Source organism: Spermophilus citellus (assembly GCF_964194105.1).
Source record: "Spermophilus citellus genome assembly, chromosome: 4".
Lineage (NCBI taxonomy): Eukaryota > Metazoa > Chordata > Mammalia > Rodentia > Sciuridae > Spermophilus > Spermophilus citellus.
In genome coordinates this window covers 26,747,239-26,764,371 of record NC_138185.1, presented here as the reverse complement: position 1 = coordinate 26,764,371, position 17,133 = coordinate 26,747,239, and the positions used below count along the sequence as shown (strand labels likewise).

Genomic DNA, 17,133 nt, shown 5'->3' with positions numbered 1-17,133 from the left:
AGGAGCACTTTACCACCAAGCAACATCCTTGGCCCTTTTTTTATCCTGAGAGTCTCAGTAAGTTGCTAAGGCTGGCCTCAAATTGCAAACTTCTGATCTCAGTTTTCTAAGTACCTGGGATTATAGATGGGTGCCACTGTGCCTGTCTCAATTCTTTTTTTTTTTTTTTTTTTTTTTTTAAAGAACTAGCTGCCGTTTATTTTTTATCCTCTTAAAGTATTTTACCTATGTGCACAATAATGTATAGCCGAGATTACTTACTTGAAAACAGTTATCAGTAGGGAACTGGTTAAATCAGTTATGGGGCATCTGTTCAGTGGGATATCATGTGGCTATAGAAAAGAATGAGTAAGTGTTTCATGTTCTGTTAGAGATCTGATTCCAAGATAATGGGTAAAAAATTGACCAGGAGGGAGCCTTCATTGAAGAAAAGAGTCCTAGGAAAAACTAGTGACTGCTGTTGCTGTGCTTGGTATCTCTGACTCACTGTTAACTGTTTTCTTTCAGGGATTTCTTCAGTGCCAACCCCATCACCCCTTGGACCTCTGGCAGGCTCACCAGTGATTGCTGCTGCCAACCCCTTGGGGATGCCTGTTCCAGCTGCCGCTGGTGCTCAGCAGTAATGGCCCCATCTGTCTACTGATGCCTGAGCAGAGGTGGGGAAGTCCACCTTCTCCTTGATGCAGCTTGCGCCTGGCGGGGAGGGGTGAACACTTCAGAAGCACCGTGTCTGAACCGTTGCTTGTGGATTTATAGTAGTTCAGTCATAAAAAAAAAATTATAATAGGCTGATTTTCTTTTTCTTTTTTTTTTTTCTTTTTTCTTTTACTTTTTTTTTTCTTTTTTCTTTTTTCTTTTTTGTTTTAACTCGAACTTTTCATAACTCAGGGGATTCCCTGAAAAATTACCTGCAGGTGGAATATTTCACGGACTGATTTTTTTTTCTCCCCTTCCAAATTCAGTTCCTCATGACTAAAGAACAAAGATAAACCAGCCTCAATCCCAGCTGCTGCATTTGGGCGGAGATTTCTTCCCATTCCCACTGTTGCTTCCCCCATCTTCCTACACTTTGGGGGGTGTATCTCACGCTCTTCTCCAGAGATTACAAAAACGTAACTTCTCAGGAGGCAGGAAGGAAGAGAGGCAGGGCGGACCCAATCTAAGAGCAGTGTACTGCTGGTCACTTACATCACTTTACTCCAGAAGTGCTTCAGTGTGGTTATCCTGGCGACTCTAGTGGAAGCGTGTCTTATGTTGAGATGTTGAAAATCTACACAAAGTGCAGACAGATCCTAAAAACTTCTGTTTAGTATGAATCATGTCTTACTGACCTAACCCTAAATCCAGCTCACTTATAATTTTAGTTTTAGTTTAGTTTAAAATTGTGATACCTTCCCTTCCGGGCTCCTTACTACCTTGATCTTTTCGCCTTTCACCTCCCAACATTCTGTGCTCAATAGCTGGTAGGAGGGAGAAGGCAAAAATCTTTTCATTTTCTTTGACTTGGCCATGTTGAAGTCACTTGGTTACTGGGCATAACTTACTGCTTTTCTCAAAAGAAACATTTTCTATGTAGGTTTCATGATAGCAGCTCTTGAGAGCTAATGGGCGGTGAGGCCACGCTGAGTTTCATTTTAAGCTTTCTACCTTCTTTTCCTCCTACCCTCCCTTCCTTTACATGCCATCCAATGAGAAGACCTGTTCCTCGGTCTTATAAATATATCTAAAAGGCAGGAGCAGAGCCACTATTTCCAGTGAAACAGAAATGGTAGACCTGTAATCGTGGGCCACTATCAACTCTTGTTACAGCCCTGCCACCCCTTGCTGTGTGTGTATATATATAATACTTTGTCCTTCATATGTGAAAGATCCAGTGTTGGAATTCTTTGGTGTAAATAAACGTTTGGTTTTATTTATCAAGGTTAGATTTAAGTTCCCTGTGTAAAGGTCTCGCTGGGTGGGTGTTTCACATTCACATCTGAGGGGCCTGCAGTCCTGTACCATGGAGGCTTCCCAAAGCCCCGGTTTTTATACACCCCTTGTTTGACCCATGGTACTGGGCAGGGCAGAGAGGCCTTAAAAAAGCACCACAAGCCAAAGCGTCTCTGGGGATTAAGGATCCTTTGCCATAAAACTCATTTTGTGTCAGCAGTGCAGGGATTGGGGATGGGAAGTCGCCAGTTTTTGTGTGTTTGTGTGTGTGTATAAAGTGGACTTTCCACTGTACTCCAACCACCTAAGTTTATCAGGTGCTTCACTAAGGAAGCCTAGTTTTTTAAGCACAATAGCAAAACCATCAGCTCTGTATTTTCTCCTGTTATTTCATTACAGTAGCTGCTTATGGGGACTAGGAAAAAATTCTTCCAACGTATTTTAAGGCCTAAAATCTTAGTTCCCCATTCTCCTACTTTATAGATTCACGAGCCTTTCTCACCTGGGCATCATAAATAAGCAGTTGTTTAGGGAGTTGACTTTAATGAACTTATCTAACTTTGTAATCCATCTTGGTTTTAGTAACTTTATCAAGATGGTGGCTTTGGGGAATATAATGGTAAACTCTAGAGGAAGCCGACGCCTCCTTTTATAATGCTTCTCAACTGTAGGGAGAGCTGAAGGGAAAACATTCTGACTGACGGGATGATTTTCTTCCTTGTAGCCACTTACAGTGATTATTTATTGTACTTGACCCTTTGATGCCCTAGAATGCTGTGAGGGTTACCATGTTGAACTTGTGCAGAAGCTAAAAAGCACCAGATGTGCCAGAGATGCAATTTGTGATTACGTTTGCACTGGATTGTGCTTGAACAAGACTCTTATGATTAATGAATTTTTTTCATTTGAGGTGGGGGAGGAGGGTTGGAAATCAAGGCTTCACACCCCAGTCTTGTAGCTCAGAAATCTAGTTGTAGCTGAGATTGATGTGGAGAGCTACAGACAGTGGACCTCCTCATACCTCTCAGACTTTGTGAGAACTGAAGGTGACTGCAGAGGACTCTGAAGTGCCACCAAGAGCCTTTTAAAATACATAAATGTTTTTAAAAATGCTACTTAAGGAGTCATTGCAGAAGCATGGAGAGAGGGTTTTTTTTTTTTAAAGACCCATTTGGGTGGGTGGGTGGGGCAAGGGTTTACAGAGTAACAACTTCTGTGTTGTTGTAAATTACCTCATCTGCATACCTTGTATTGGGACACTATTTCTCAGCACTACCTGTGTCTGCATTGCTTAGATGGCAGGAAATGGAATGCCAATATAGAATGGCTATGTTGGCAGTTACTCTGAAAGGGTTTTAACATTTTTTAACCTTGTTTGAAGTGGTCTCTTCACCCCACCTTTTTAAGTTTAAAGTCAGAAATCCTCCCTCACTTTGATTTATTGGTTGTAATTGTATTGTAATTGGTATAACTAAATCATAACTGTGCTGGGAAGAAGTTGTGCCATGAAGGTCTTTAATTTTTTTTTAAATAAAAACATTTAAATAAATGAAATGTCCCTGCAGCCTGAGCAATATGCTTCTCCACCCGACACCGTGTGTGCTTAGATAGCTTTCACTTGGTTTAAATTTAGTATTGGGTTGATAGAGATGACAAGTGGAATTGAGATTGGTTGAGAAGCTCGGCAGTCTGGGAGTTTTTGAACTCAGGGTACCGTGAATGGAAAATGATGTTGTTGCCAAACAAGACTGTTCAGTCCTCCCCTTCTCACATACTTGGTTACTAGGCAAACCACTTCACTTCTGAGTTAGTTTCATCTATTAAATGGAGCCTCTGATGCCTTGGAATTTAGTGACAGTATATGTCAAGTGTCTGGCACCTGTTAGGCCCTCATAAACCTTATTCCTCTGGCCCTTTGCTATGGAGTATTAGTCCTTGGTCTTGACTTGAACTGTAATTCCCAGTACAATCTCTGGCAAAGGCCCTTCCTTAGTACCTCTGTGTGTATTTAAGCTCGGGGAGACTGAGGGGTCTTTTGAGATCTTTTTCATCTCTGACACTAGTTTTACGAAGTTTAGCGCTTAAATACAAAGGCTTGTTTTAGCAGAAAAGACCAGTAAGTGGCATAAGTCCTATGAAGGGTCATCTTTGCAGATAGTCCAGCCCTGGAGGCCACTTGTTAAGTCTTGGGGACCTGGATTGAGTGTGTGCTGGTGGGCTTGTGGGAACATACTTGATGACTTGAACATAAACCATCAAAAGGCTGGGGAAGAGGTAAAACATGTCACTGGCTTATCAATACCAACTTAGTAAAACCCACAAAAGTAGACTTGAATTGCTTTTAATTCTCATTTAAACACAGTTTAAGGGCTGGGGATGTGGCTCAAGCGGTAGCGCGCTTGCCTGGCATGCGTGCGGCCCGGGTTTGATCCTCAGCACCACATACAAAGATGTTGTGTCCGCTGAGAACTAAGAAAAAATAAATAAATATTAAAATTCTCTCTGCCCCTCTCACTCTCTTAAAAAAAAAAAAAAGTTAACTCTTTAAAAAAAAAAAACACAGTTTAAAATTTTGAAATCAGAGAAAATATTAGTATCCCAAATATCTAGTTTCCTTTAAGTGTTCCCTGTGTACTATTATTTTATGGTCCTGATATGTTGAGGTTGAGATTATTGGGAATTGAGAAAGGTTTGGATATAAGGAACTCTTGTGTAATATCTTGTATTTGAAATTATCCCTCAGGATCCAACTTTTTGAATGTGTACATGAGACAAGACATTACAGTGTGACTGTCAGATACAGTATATTTGATGAAATAGCTCTTCAGAATAGGGCTAAATTACTATAGTCATAAAATAGTAGAGAAAATCGGAGATTGACACAATTGGGGGTTTTCATTTTCTCTTGCTCTTGAAATTTCATTTTCACCTATTAAATACAATTGTAATTAGAACTGACCATTGAGTACATCCTGAAAATCTACTTTTGTCACCACCACCTGCAGATTCCCACCAGCAGATTCTCTCCCAAGATTAGAATTGGGTGTAAGGAGTTGTTTATTAATCACCAGCCCTTGCCTCCCTTGTGCTTCAGCTTTAGAGACTATATGGTCCTAGGTAACCCAGGCTGGCCAGGGCCTATTCCTGGTGAAGGAAAAAGTTCACCGAAAGGCTCTGAAGTGGTCTTCAGTCCTGCCTCAGAGAATGTGTCTAAAAACCTTGATCCTAACTCATCTAAAGTGATCTCCCCTGCTTTTCCCACTGCCGTTTCTACCCATGTTCTTTTTCTTCATAGCATGTGGAGGCAAGCACTCTACCAACTGAGCTATATCCCCAGCCCCATACCTAAACTTTTATAGGATTATTGTTTCTTCTGGCCATAAACTTTTCATTTAATACCTGGCCTATAAACTTTTCATTTAATTATCCTCCCACATACAGGTACACTTGATTACCTTGCATGTCTTATCTGTGCATCCTTATAAAAAGCTGCTTCTTTTTAAAAAAAAAAAAAAAAGAAGAAGGCCCATCATCCCTTAAGATTTAAGAGGACTGGATGGAAGAGCATGATTCTTAAAAATAGGTAGTTCCTCCTACACTCCTACTGTCACCGTCATTGATTCCCCCCACACACAAAATAAGTAAATGGAAGTATTGTCGCATAAAGAGCAGCTCAATATTATAAGGTGATATCCTTGCCCTGAGGTTTGTATCTGTAATTATAAGCCATGAAACAAGCTAACATAACAAGAAAATATTTCATTAAATGATCTCTAGTGAAATCATAGATGACTAAAGGCTTAGCAAAGATCGTAGTCAAATTAATAGACTAAAATTCTGCAGTCTCCCTACTTTCTACCACTTGTATGTAGTAAGACAGATGTACAGAAGGTGTCAGGATATTTTGAGTCGGAGTTCATCTTGTTTTATTTTGGTGCTGGGGATTGAACCCAGGGGTGCTTTACCACTTAGCTACAGTCCTCCTTATTTTGAGACAAGGTCTTGCTCAGTTGCTGAGGATGGTCTCAAACTTGTGATCCTCCCTAATTGCTGATATTAAGAGCATGGGCCACTGCACCCAACTTGGAATTCATTTTACATAGATAAGTACTTTATAGACTGTGGTGAAATTAACCACTTCAGAGAAGCAACTTAGTAGAACCACAGATTCCCTGCTTCTAATCAGCTCTGGCTGGATGATTTGGGTTCAGTTACTTAACCTCTCTGAATATTTACGCAAGTGACTTATTATAAAACATTTTTACATGTGTATCAGATTTTAAGGAAAGCTGTAACACACCCATAAACCTGCTACCCAAGTTAAATCCTTATTACCAATACAGATGGGTCCTCATCTTCCCTTTCTCGTCCTTCTTGCCCCAGAGGTCCTAATATTTTCTTCAGCATTAAAATTAGGGCAAAGATTGCTGTTTTATACTTTGGTAGTTCACATTTAGATGATAAATATGGAAAGTGTCCAGCACAGTGTTAATCATACAATAGAATTGGACCAGATTTTCCTTTCTACTTTGATTTGTCTAGTTGTGTAGAGTATGTGTTGAAAAGTATGCCTTAATTGTAAAGATCTCATGATTTGTGTGTTTGGGATTTTTCTTACTATTTTCCAGGAGATGGCAGTATTTGCCAGAAAAAAAAATAATAATAATTTGCATTAAACCTGACGGGTTTTGAACAGATGTTAAGTCAAGTTTCTGATTTGTACGAAGGCCACCATTGTCCCCTCTTGAAGTTCTGTCATTCTGAATTTTAAACTTCTCTGCTGAAAGCCAAGTATTTTTTCGCCATAGCTAGCTACAAACAATTTGTCTCCCTGTGGCCACAATCACCAGGGACTCTTACTGACCGCAATGTAAGAAACTCTTCCCCAGGTACCTCCAGATTGCCAATCTGTTTCTTGGAGAAGTACCTAAGGGATTTGAATATTTCTGAGTCAGCAACAGTCTTGCATCACCTGCTTTGACAGAGTTGTCTTGGCTCCTCTAATGAGAGAAAGGAAAAATGCAGCAGCTGGTAAGTGGCATCCTGATCCGGCATCTTGTGAGTCGCTCTCAGCAGCCATAGAGCAGCATTTGTATTCAGACCTTGCTTCTGTGTATTGAGCAGTTGGGAGCTTCACAGTGAAATTTTTACAAAGAAGCCTAATTCCCTTCATTTCTTCACACCCTATTTTGTTCCCCATTTACCAGGGTTCAGCCAGGCTCTTAACCCCGCCCCACGCACCCCCCTCCTTTGACTGGTCTTTCCAGAGTTCATTTCTATATGAGATGTCCTTCAGCAAACATTTGCTGGTATCCATGAGCTTGGCCCTGTGCTGAATACTGGGGTGTGAGGGATGAGGTACAAGCCTGTGGGGAAATGTTCTATTTTTAAATAGAAAAGTGATATACGATTATGTAGATGAGATAGTCCAGCTTGCTTAATTCCTTAGGAAGGGCTGGGGATGTAGCTCAGTAGTAGAGCACTTGTGACCTGGGTGAGGCCATGGGTTGACCAATCCCCAGCAACACAATCAATGTATAAATAGATTCCCTAGGAAAATTGCAGATTTGCAGTCAGTGTGGTAAATTGAGTGAACTTGCATAGGTACCCACTTGTATCATAAGCACATTGCCGGTACTAGTCAAAATACTTTCAAATAAATAGCGCATTTTAAAGAAAGAAGTCAAAATTCTCAGGTGGCAGAGAGGAAGAGAATTAATTTTGAAGGTGTTACTAGTGGACTCCAAACAAGATACCAGGCCTACATACAGATGAGACTCAGGCCAGATGATAAAGTTTGAATGTCCCCAGGAGGTGGGAGGCAGCCTCAAAGATGTTCAGGGCAGAAACTGAAACAGTCCCCTGATACTTAAAAAAAAAACTTGTCTCCAGGGGAACAAAACTGGAAGAAAACAAAGCATTAACTATAGTTGCCTCTGGGAGATGAAGTTAAGATAGGTGTTGTGGGAAAACTCACTAGGAAAGAGCCCTGAACTCTTAGAGAAGGGAGAAAGGTCACAAAAGCATTTTCAGGAATAACTTCCTGTGTTGCCAGGGAATGGCCCAGATTTAAGAAGCTCAGGCTAGGGCTGGAGATGTGGCTCAAGCGGTAGCGCGCTCGCCTGGCATGCGTGCGGCCCGGGTTCGATCCTCAGCACCACATACCAACAAAGATGTTGTGTCCGCCGAGAACTAAAAAATAAATATTTAAAAAAAAAAAAAAAAAAAAAAAAAGAAGCTCAGGCTACCTGGGCCCACATCTGAGGTTGGAACTCCTGGCTCATTTTTGCTGTCTTCCTGTGCTGCTTTTGCCCAGCTAGGCTGCCAGGATCCTTGTCCAGCTAGCTTGCTTGCTTCCTTTCCTTTCTTTTATTTTGTTGTGGTTATTATTTGTTTGTTTGTTTTGGGTGCTGGTAATTGAATCCAGGAGTGCATAACTACTTTGTCTCATCCCTCAGCCCTTTTTTATTTTTTTGAGACAGGTTTTCACTAAGTTGCTGAGGCTGGCCTCAAATTCGGCAATTCTCCTGCTTCAACCTCACAAGCCACTGGGATTACAGGCATGTACTGTAACAACCAGCCCTTGTCCAGCTTTCTAACCATTCACAAGAGAAACATTTTCTTTCTCTTGATTTTGTTCACTCTCAAGTCTTGTCTTCACATAACTCTCTAGATCAACAATAGTTCAGCTGATCAAGACTGGGTCCAGCCAAGCAACTCTGCCTCAAACTGATGATTATTTAGTTTGGGCAACTCCATGAGAATTGAACTCACATTCACTCCATGTGGTTCCTCTGGGTACCATGCCGAAGCTGATGCTGCCCAGGACATGCTCTATTCAGGATAGACTGCTGAAGCACAGAAGCCAAATGAAATCACATAGGCACATGTCAAGGATTTGCCATGTCACATGCACTGTTATCCCATTGGTCAGAGCAAGTCACATGGCCAAGCCCAACAGCAGTAGAAGAGGGAGGTACACATTCCACACTGGGTAAACTAGAAGTTACAGGACAAACAGTATGTATATATAGTTTGTTATAGGGCAGTGAAGAATTGAAACCAGTAATGCAATTGGCCACAAATAACATTTGTATGTATAGTATACATGAAAAGGATTATGCCAATTCTTAGCTTGTTAGCATTGAGGAATAGGAATTGTGGGTATTTCTATTTAATTGTATTACCTAAGTTATACATAAGTTACATATATAGTCATCCCTTGGATCCATGGAGGACTGGTTCTGGGACATGTACACACCCATACTAAAATTCACAGATACTCAAGTCCCTTATATAAAATGTTATAGTATATAACCTTATCATTACCTAATACAATTTAAATGTTATGTAAATAAATATTATGCTGTTTGGGCATAATGACAAAATAGAACATATATGAGTCCAGACATATTTTGTTTTTCTGGATTTTGTTTTGTTTTATTTTGTTTTGACTGGGGATTGAACCCAGTGGCACTTTATCACTGAGCTACATCCTCAGTCCTTTTAATTTTTTTTTTTTTTTTTTTTAAGTTTTGAGACAGGGTCTCACTAAGGCTGATCTGGAACTTGGAATCCTCCTGCCTCCCAAGTTGCTGGGATTTCAGTTGTGTGCCACCACCCCCAGCTTTCCAAATATTTTTTGTTCTGGGTTAGTTGCATCCATGATGGAGAACCCATAGTTATATGGGATCGACTATGTATGTATATATCAGGGACAATTATTGTTTTCAAACAACAGAGATCAAATCAGGCTTTGATGCTTTCCTGAAACAACACAAATTCTCACTGTACAAAGAAATCTTCTGGGGGCATGTAGCGTTCTACTTATTGGGGTGGTGGTTACGTGTGGTTTTTCTCTGTAATTACTTGTTAAACTATACATTCATGGGCTGGGGATGTAGCAGTGGTAGACCCTGGACTCGATCTCCAGTAACACACGTACACACACAAATCCACTATACATTTATGTTTGGTAAATTTGTTAAAATTCATCAGTTTAAGTTTTTAAAACAGACAACTAAGCAAACTAAAACCAAAAAAGTGATTATTAATTTTACGTATCCTTAGTGGAAACACTAAATATTGATCTAATCAACATAATAATATTCCTTAGAGTAAATCTGGAAAGTGTGGGTAGCTGTGATAATGCTGGTAACAGGATAAGCAGTTTAAAAAGCAATAAGTCGTCTTTTATAAGGAGGAGTAAATAATGACTAAAATTGAAAAATCAAGTAGTACTATATGCATGATATTATGGGGTTTTTTATTTTTAACATTGTAGCACTATTTTAAAAACTGGTTTAAAAAAGTAAACTATTTTTATTTACATATATTTTTGCAACACTGGGGATCAAACCTTGGGCCTTTTGCATGCTAGACAAGTCCTCTACTACTAAGCTATATCCCCAGTCCAGTAAACTAAATTTTAATAAAAAATGTGTATTTATTTTGAATGTGTCCACTTCTCACCATTCAACTTACCAAATCCCACATCCAGGCTACCATTCTCTCTTGCCTGGATTATCACAGCTGATAACAGGTCTTCCCTTCTCTCTCTCTTGCTTCCAGATTCATCCTAAACTGTGCAGAGAAATCTTTCAGAAACAAATCTTCTCATCTTTTTAAAAAACCTTTTAAAGACTCCTCAGTTGCATGTTTCCTAAGTCATTTTATACACGTATTGTGTTCAAAATGCCAAGACAGGGAAAATCTTAAAATCAGCCAGCAAATAAAAAAACATTATGTACAGAGGATGCTAAGAATTAGAGACTTGTCAAAAACCACATAAGCTAAGAACAATGAAGTGATTTTAGTACTGAAAAGAAAAATTTGTCAATGCAGAATCTCAGAATCCTATACTCAATGGAAATGTTTTTGAAAATGAAGGAAAAGTAAAACAACACTTCTCACACTGAGAAATAGCTGAAGGAATTCATTTCCAAAAGACCGTTCTGTAAGAAATATTGAAGGAAGTTCTTCAGGGGAAGGAGTATGATATCGGAGAGAAACCTGGATCTGCACAACCAAAGTAAGAGCACTGGAAATGGAATGAAAGTAAATTTTTTTTTTTTTTAAAGAGAGAGAGAGAGAATTTCAATATTTATTTTTTAGTTTTTGGCAGACACAACATCTTTGTTTGTATGTGGTGCTGAGGATCGAACCCGGCCGCACGCATGCCAGGCGAGCGCGCTACCACTTGAGCCACATCCCCAGCCCCAGAAAGTAAATTTTTTAATTACTTTTAAAATAACTAAAGTCTATTGGGTTTTTTGTTGTTGTTTTTCTAATTTGGGTTCTGGGGATTGAACCCAGACCTTGTTCATGTTAAGCACACATTATACCACTTAGGTATACCTCCAACCTCCAAAATAGAATAAAGTCCATAGTAAAGTTTTTGCAAACATTTCTGTAAAAGAATATACAGTAAATACTTAGGGTTTTGTAGATCATATGCTCTCCCTATTGCCACCACTGACCTCTACCCTTAGAGCACAAAAGCAGTCATAAACTACAAGTAAGTGAATGAACATGACTATTTTTAGTTTAAAAAAACAAAAACAAAACACTATGAACATAGATTTGAACTTCATGTATATGTGTGTACCAGAGTTTGTACCCAGGGGCACTGATCCATATCCCTAGCCCTTTCTAAATTTTTTATTTTGAGATAGGACCTCACTAAGTTTCTGAGACCGGCCTCAAACTTGTAATCAGTCCTCCTGCCTCAGCCTCCCAAGTTGCTGGAATTACAGGCCTGTGCCTGGTGAACTTCTTATAATTTTATATGCCAGAATGTATTCTACTTTTGATTTTTTTTCCCCCACCAGACATTTAAAAACATAAAAGCCTGCCAGATACAGTGGCACATGCCTTTAATCCCAGTGACTCCAGAGGCTAAGGCAGAATTGTAGACAAGTCTATAATTCTTAGTATCCTCTGTACTTACTAAGTTTGAGGCCAGCCTCAGCAACGTAGCAATGACCCTGTCTCAAACTAAAAATTTTAAAAGGGCTGAAAAAAAGCTCCGTGATAAAGTTCTCCTTGTTTAAATCCCTAGCACTCCTCACCCCACCCGACAAAATAATGTAAAAGTCTAAATTCATGAGCAATGCAAAATCAGGTAGACTGGTTTTAGCTTTCAGTTGGATCAGGCAGCTTTTCCACACCTTTTTAATGGCCAATTAGTATCTTTTTCCCCCCCAGAGAGATTCAGAAGCATGCTGAGTTGTATTTTATTATGTGGACATACTGCAATTTATCAGTATTTAAAATTTTTACGTATGTTATAAGATACACAATCCATCCAGGCATGGTGATGTTTAAAGCTAAAACATCAGCAGTGGGGGCTGGGGATGTGGCTCAAGCAGTAGCGTGCTCGCTTGGCATGCGTGCGGCCCGGGTTCGATCCTCAGCACCACATACAAACAAAGATGTTGTGTCCGCCGAGAACTAAAAAATAAATATTAAAATTCTCTCTCTCTCTCTCTCTCTCAAAAATAAAAAATAAATAAAACATCAGCAATGAAATGTGTGTGCGTTTTGTTGTTTTTCATTTGCAGTGTTGGAGGCCAAACTACATCCCTAACCCTCTATCCCAATGTTATTTTTAATTTTTATTTATTTTATTTATTTATTTTTTTTTTTTGAGACTGTCTCACTCTGTCACCCAGGCTGGTCTCCACCTTCTGGGCTCAGATGATCCTCTTGCTTCAGTCTTCCAAGGAGCTGAGACTACAAGTGTACATCACCATGCCCAGATTAATTGTTTTATATGTAAAGATTTTAAGTATTGATAAATGAATTGCAGTATGTTCACCTAATAATAAAATACTACTCAACCATAAGAAGGAATAAACGATTCATGCAGCAACATAGGTTGCTTCAGAAATAATTATGCCGAGTAAAAGGAGTCATGAAACAAACAAGGTACAATGTGGTTCCATCTACATAAAATGCTGAAAAAATGCAGACCCATCTATAGTGACAGAATGCAGATTAGTGATTGTCTACAGGGGCTCTGAGGGAGAATGGTAGAGGAGGAAAGAATTTTAAAAAATGAGGGGAGAAGATTGGACTCTACTGTGGTGAGGTCTTTATACCACACATAAAGCCAGGGTAGTATCTGAAGGTAACATGTGTGGTATTGGAGCTGCCAGCCATGTAGTGACCCCAAGGTCTGTTGGAGAATATAATCAACATGAAGAATTAGTCGAGAGATGGAGAGGCTGAATTAAATGAGCAAATAAATGCCCTTTTTGTGGATGCCTGTTTGGGATGGAATATTTACTCACTGTATTAAGTATAAATTTAACATCTTCAAGTGATACACATTTATTATTCACTTTCAGTGGATCAGGAGTCAAAGTGCAGACTATCTGGGTCCTTTGTTCCAGGTCTCATCGGAGTGAAGTCAGGGTATCAGCCAGGATCATGCTCTTAGCTGAGGCTCAGGCCCTCTTCCAAGCTCACTATTAGCTGAACTCTATTCCTCTGGTTTGGGATTCCCCTATGAGCTTTCTGCCATTCTCTGTCATGCAGGAAGGCCTGGACCCCCTACTAGAGGATTAACTTGAATAACTACCTTTGTTATATTGCAAAAGCCCCTCATCTTGGTCATATAGCATGACTTCCTCACCAGGGAAATCTTACATTCACAGGTACCGCCTATAATATACAGGCAGTCATATACGCTGAGTGGGAATCATGGGACTCTTAGAAATCCACTTACCACAGAGACCTGGCCCATTTCCCTGTGATCTGCACTCAATCTTTTTTCCTTTTTACCATGTGATGTTTTATTTATTTTTTTTAAAGAGAGTGAGAGAGGAGGGGGAGAGAGAGAGAGAATTTTGAATATTTATTTTTTAGTTCTCGGTGGACACAACATCATTGTTGGTATGTGGTGCTGAGGATCGAACCCGGGCCGCACGCATGCCAGGCGAGCGCGCTACCGCTTGAGCCACATCCCCAGCCCCCTACCATGTGATGTTTTAGATTGAACCCAGGGCCTTGCACATGTTAAGTGCATGTACATTAGGTACAGCATTTCCCTGCACTTACTCTTTTTTGCAGTACTAATGATCAAACTCAGGATCTTGCACGTGCTAGACAAGGACTTTCCCAAGTGAGCTGTACTCTAGCCCCCTGCACTTAAGAATCTGGATTTCTGGGATTTTCCATGTTCTCCCAGTCTTTTAGTTTGTCCCCTCCTTAACATCTCTTCACTTGGCTTTATAGCTGCCTGGTTACTTGTCTCTCCTATTAAAAAAACAATTCATCATCTGTCACTCCAAGTCCCACCTCAGCCTGGCACAGGTTTGATGTTCCCATAAGCAATTGTATGGATAAGTGGAAGTGATTTTTTTTAAAAAAAAAAAATATTTATTCACAATACCTTTATTTCTCTCATTTTTCATGTGGTGCCGAGGATCAAATCCAGGGTCCCAAGCATGCGAGACGGGTGCTCTGCCGCTGAGCCATAACCCAGCCCCATATTTTATTTATTTATTTTGAGGTGGTGCTGAGGATCAAACCCAGTGTTTCACATGTGCTAAGCAAGCGCTCTACCACTGAGCTACAACCCCAGCCCAGAAGTGGTTCTTACATGGAAGTGAGGATTAATTCTAGATGACCTTGAATGCCTCATCAGTGCTGAAGCACTGCTGTCTAGCTGGTTCCATCCAGTCCTGACTTGAGTGTGGTTCAGGAGGACCTGCCTGGCGTCCCCCTGCACACCTACTTGCCCTACTCTAGAGCCAGAGTCCACTTTCATACTGTACTGCAGGCCATTAGACACTTCGGTTTCTAGACTCTTAATTCTATACATGGGCTATCTTCTCGGTCTAGAATGTTCTTAACTACATTGTTGATTTAATGTACCCAACCCTCTTTATAAGACATCACCTCCCCAGGTAACTTCATCACCCTCCCCTGCCCCAGTATGAGCTTTGTTGTCCTTTTGGCTTCTACGACTCTCTAGGTGTCTTCCCCCTTTCCTAGAACTTGTCACCCTTTGTAAGTAAATAAACTTTCTCTCCTAGCAGCCAGGGCTGTTCTGGAGTCCAGAACACAATGAAATTTCAATATTAGGTCCCAGCATAGGCTTGATCTTGGGTAAGGATAGTGATTATCTGTTGCACAAACAACTGAGTTCAGTAATCTCCATGTTTGTTATTCAAGATTTTGATGTTCATGTCCTGGGCCCTGTGGCAGGCCAGCCTAACAGACTCTGGCTCACCTGCAAGCCTCCAAGTCCAGGCCACAAATTCTTACCTGATACCCACTCTACTTTCAAAAAGACACAGCATGGGAATAGTGAGCAAAGAAACTAGTATTCTTGGTCATGATGTTCAGAGCTGCATAGTGATGAAGTACAATTAGGCAATGGGCTTGCTTCCCAAAATGTGGGGTGCCAACCTGGGACAGGAATTATCTATGAGATACTTGTTCTTCACCTTGCTGAGCACTTGACAGGAGCTTGATGGTCTCTCCCTTTTTCCTGAGAGCTAGCACTTCCTGGTAGTACAGAGGGTAAGGGCTGACTAAGCCTCATGATGAGCATACAACTGATGAGCTCCTAGACTTGCAGTGGTGAGGAAGAGAGGGGCCACCGTCCAGTCACTAGCAAGAATCCAGCTGGCTCACTCTTATTAACTAGCTCAGTAAATTGTAAAGGGAATAAACACTGTAACCCAAAATGCTTGAACAGGTTATTCCTAAATTAGGATGACAATTCTTCAGGGAGCACTAAACATCTTTTAATCTCAACAATAGTTTGTAATAAAAATTAGACAAGTCAGACTTCCAGCATTAATATTTTTTGCATTAAGGAATCTGTAAATGTGATACTTTAAATCCTTACAGTTTCTTTAAATCCTTACAGCAGTGACTGGGGATGTAGGTAAGTGGTTGAGGGCTGGCCTAGCATGTTTTAGGCCTGTGTTTGTCCCAGAAGAAAAAAAAAAAGATAAATTCTTATAATGCTTAAGATAATTCAAGGGGCTGGGGATGTGGCTCAAGCGGTAGCGCGCTCGCCTGGCATGCGTGTGGCCCGGGTTCGATCCTCAGCACCACATACCAACAAAGATGTTGTATCCGCCGAAAACTAAAAAATAAAAAAAAAATGTTGGTGCATTTAGAATCTAATAAAGATGGCCCAGCCAATCAATGAGAAGAGATTGGGTACTTTAAAAAAAAAAAAAAGATAATTCAAGAATTTTAACATTCTTGGGGTAGTAATTACAAATGTGTATTTATATAATAGATTTACACTTGTGATTTAAATTGAAATTTTAAGTTTGTATTGACACATTTTGCATGCCTAAAATCCCAGCAACCCCCAGAGGCTGAGTCAGGAGGATCTCAAATTCCAGGCCAACCTAAGCAACTTTTTGAGCCCCAGTCTCAAAATAAAAAGGCCTCGGGTATGTAGTTCAGTGGGAAGGACTCCTGGGTTAAATCCCCTGTATCACCCCCCCCTCCACCCCACCCCTGCCAAAAAAAAAAAAAAAAAGTTAAAAGCCTAGCGCAGTGGTCCCCACCTGAAATAATCTCGCCACTCCAGGCCCAATCAGGAGGCTAGCAAGTTCCAAGCCAGCCTCCAAAAACTTAAAAAGACACTGACTCAAAATACAAAAAGGGCTGGGGATACAGCTCAATGGTAAAGTGCCCCTGGGTTCAATCCCCAGTTCCAAAAAGAAAACAAGAAGAAAAGGAAAAATTAGGTTTGGGAATTTCTGATTTTAATGAATATTAACTTTAAAAGTCAAAGTATAACTTCAGAGTAATCTTTTCCGCTCATGAGGACCTTTTAAAAAAGGACTTAACCATGTACTAGTGAAGCCAGATTTAAAGATAGGTACTTAGTGTAGTTAGGTAAATGGGGTCTAATATCTAGTAAAATCAAGAATGAAGGCCACATTGAGAATAGAGTCCAGGAAATGGGGAATTGAAAATGTCCACAAGGCCCAGAGCCCATCCAAGGAAATGTTAATGAAGCAGCTGTCCCTGCCAAGATTACTCCTTAAACTCACCTGTCCCCCACCCTTCCCACCTATATTCCATCACTGCAAAATAACACAACAAAGGACAGAAATTCGGGAAAGCTGAAAAAACACCTTAGCTATAAAAGAGGGAAGACCTCCCCTTTCCACAGCTTCCACTCTTGGGTCCCCTTCTTCCTCAGGGGAGAAGTCTTTT

General features: G+C 40.4%; 1 protein-coding gene across 4 annotated transcripts in view; it reads left to right on the top strand.

The window, feature by feature from the left end:
- CSNK2A1 (casein kinase 2 alpha 1) overlaps positions 1-11,011 on the top strand; it is a 62,075-nt gene extending 51,064 nt beyond the window's left edge. For 3 of the 4 annotated variants that reach the window (XM_081291556.1, XM_081291557.1, XM_081291558.1), the window contains one exon: positions 508-860. In XM_081291556.1, the coding sequence (XP_081147682.1) occupies positions 508-623 (116 nt within the window). In that variant the 3' untranslated portion in view covers positions 624-860. Of the gene's footprint in view, positions 1-507; positions 861-10,503 lie in introns of those variants that run through there. The other variant, XM_081291555.1, reaches the window with a different exon arrangement.
- Positions 11,012-17,133: the final 6,122 nt, after the last annotated feature.